This window comes from Nanorana parkeri, unplaced genomic scaffold, assembly GCF_000935625.1.
Source record: "Nanorana parkeri isolate BGI_ZX_2015 unplaced genomic scaffold, ASM93562v1 scaffold5815, whole genome shotgun sequence".
In the NCBI taxonomy this organism is placed as follows: Eukaryota; Metazoa; Chordata; class Amphibia; order Anura; family Dicroglossidae; genus Nanorana; species Nanorana parkeri.
The window spans coordinates 1-383 of NW_017312060.1; the positions used below are offsets into that span (position 1 = coordinate 1).

Here is a 383-nt window from a genome sequence, read left to right on the forward strand (position 1 = left end):
AGCCCCTCTGAGTGTTGTGTGTATGGGTGGGGAGTACAGCCAGCAATGTTCTTTCTCTTCCATCCCATAGGCCGCCGGCCTCACTCGGCCTCCCTGATCCTGCGGCCGGGGGATGTGGCGGAATTCGATGTGGTGTTTTGTCCCCCCGAGGCCCTGCGGTGGGAGGGGGCCCTCCAGCTGTCTGTGCTGGACAATCAGTACGAGGAGACCGGAGTGCTGCTGGTGGGGGAGGGGTACTTGGAGGACCTGACCCTGGACAATATCCACAGCCCAGGAGGACCATTCACCCCCGAAGGACAGCTGGATGACGATGTTGTGGAAGGTAATGAGATCATTATGCCGAGAGATATGTGTGTGGTTCCCCCTCCCCCCCCCGCTATACC

The 383-nt window shown here is 60.3% G+C and overlaps 1 protein-coding gene across 1 annotated transcript in view; it reads left to right on the plus strand.

Annotated features, from left to right (window-relative positions):
• Positions 1-70: 70 nt before the first annotated feature.
• The window catches only part of LOC108804173 (hydrocephalus-inducing protein homolog), a gene marked incomplete at both ends in the record, with an annotated part of 3,234 nt that continues 2,921 nt past the window's right edge, over positions 71-383 (plus strand). Inside the window, one exon of the mRNA XM_018575930.1 lies at positions 71-322. Within this exon, the coding sequence (XP_018431432.1) occupies positions 71-322 (252 nt within the window). The remainder of the gene's footprint in view (positions 323-383) is intronic.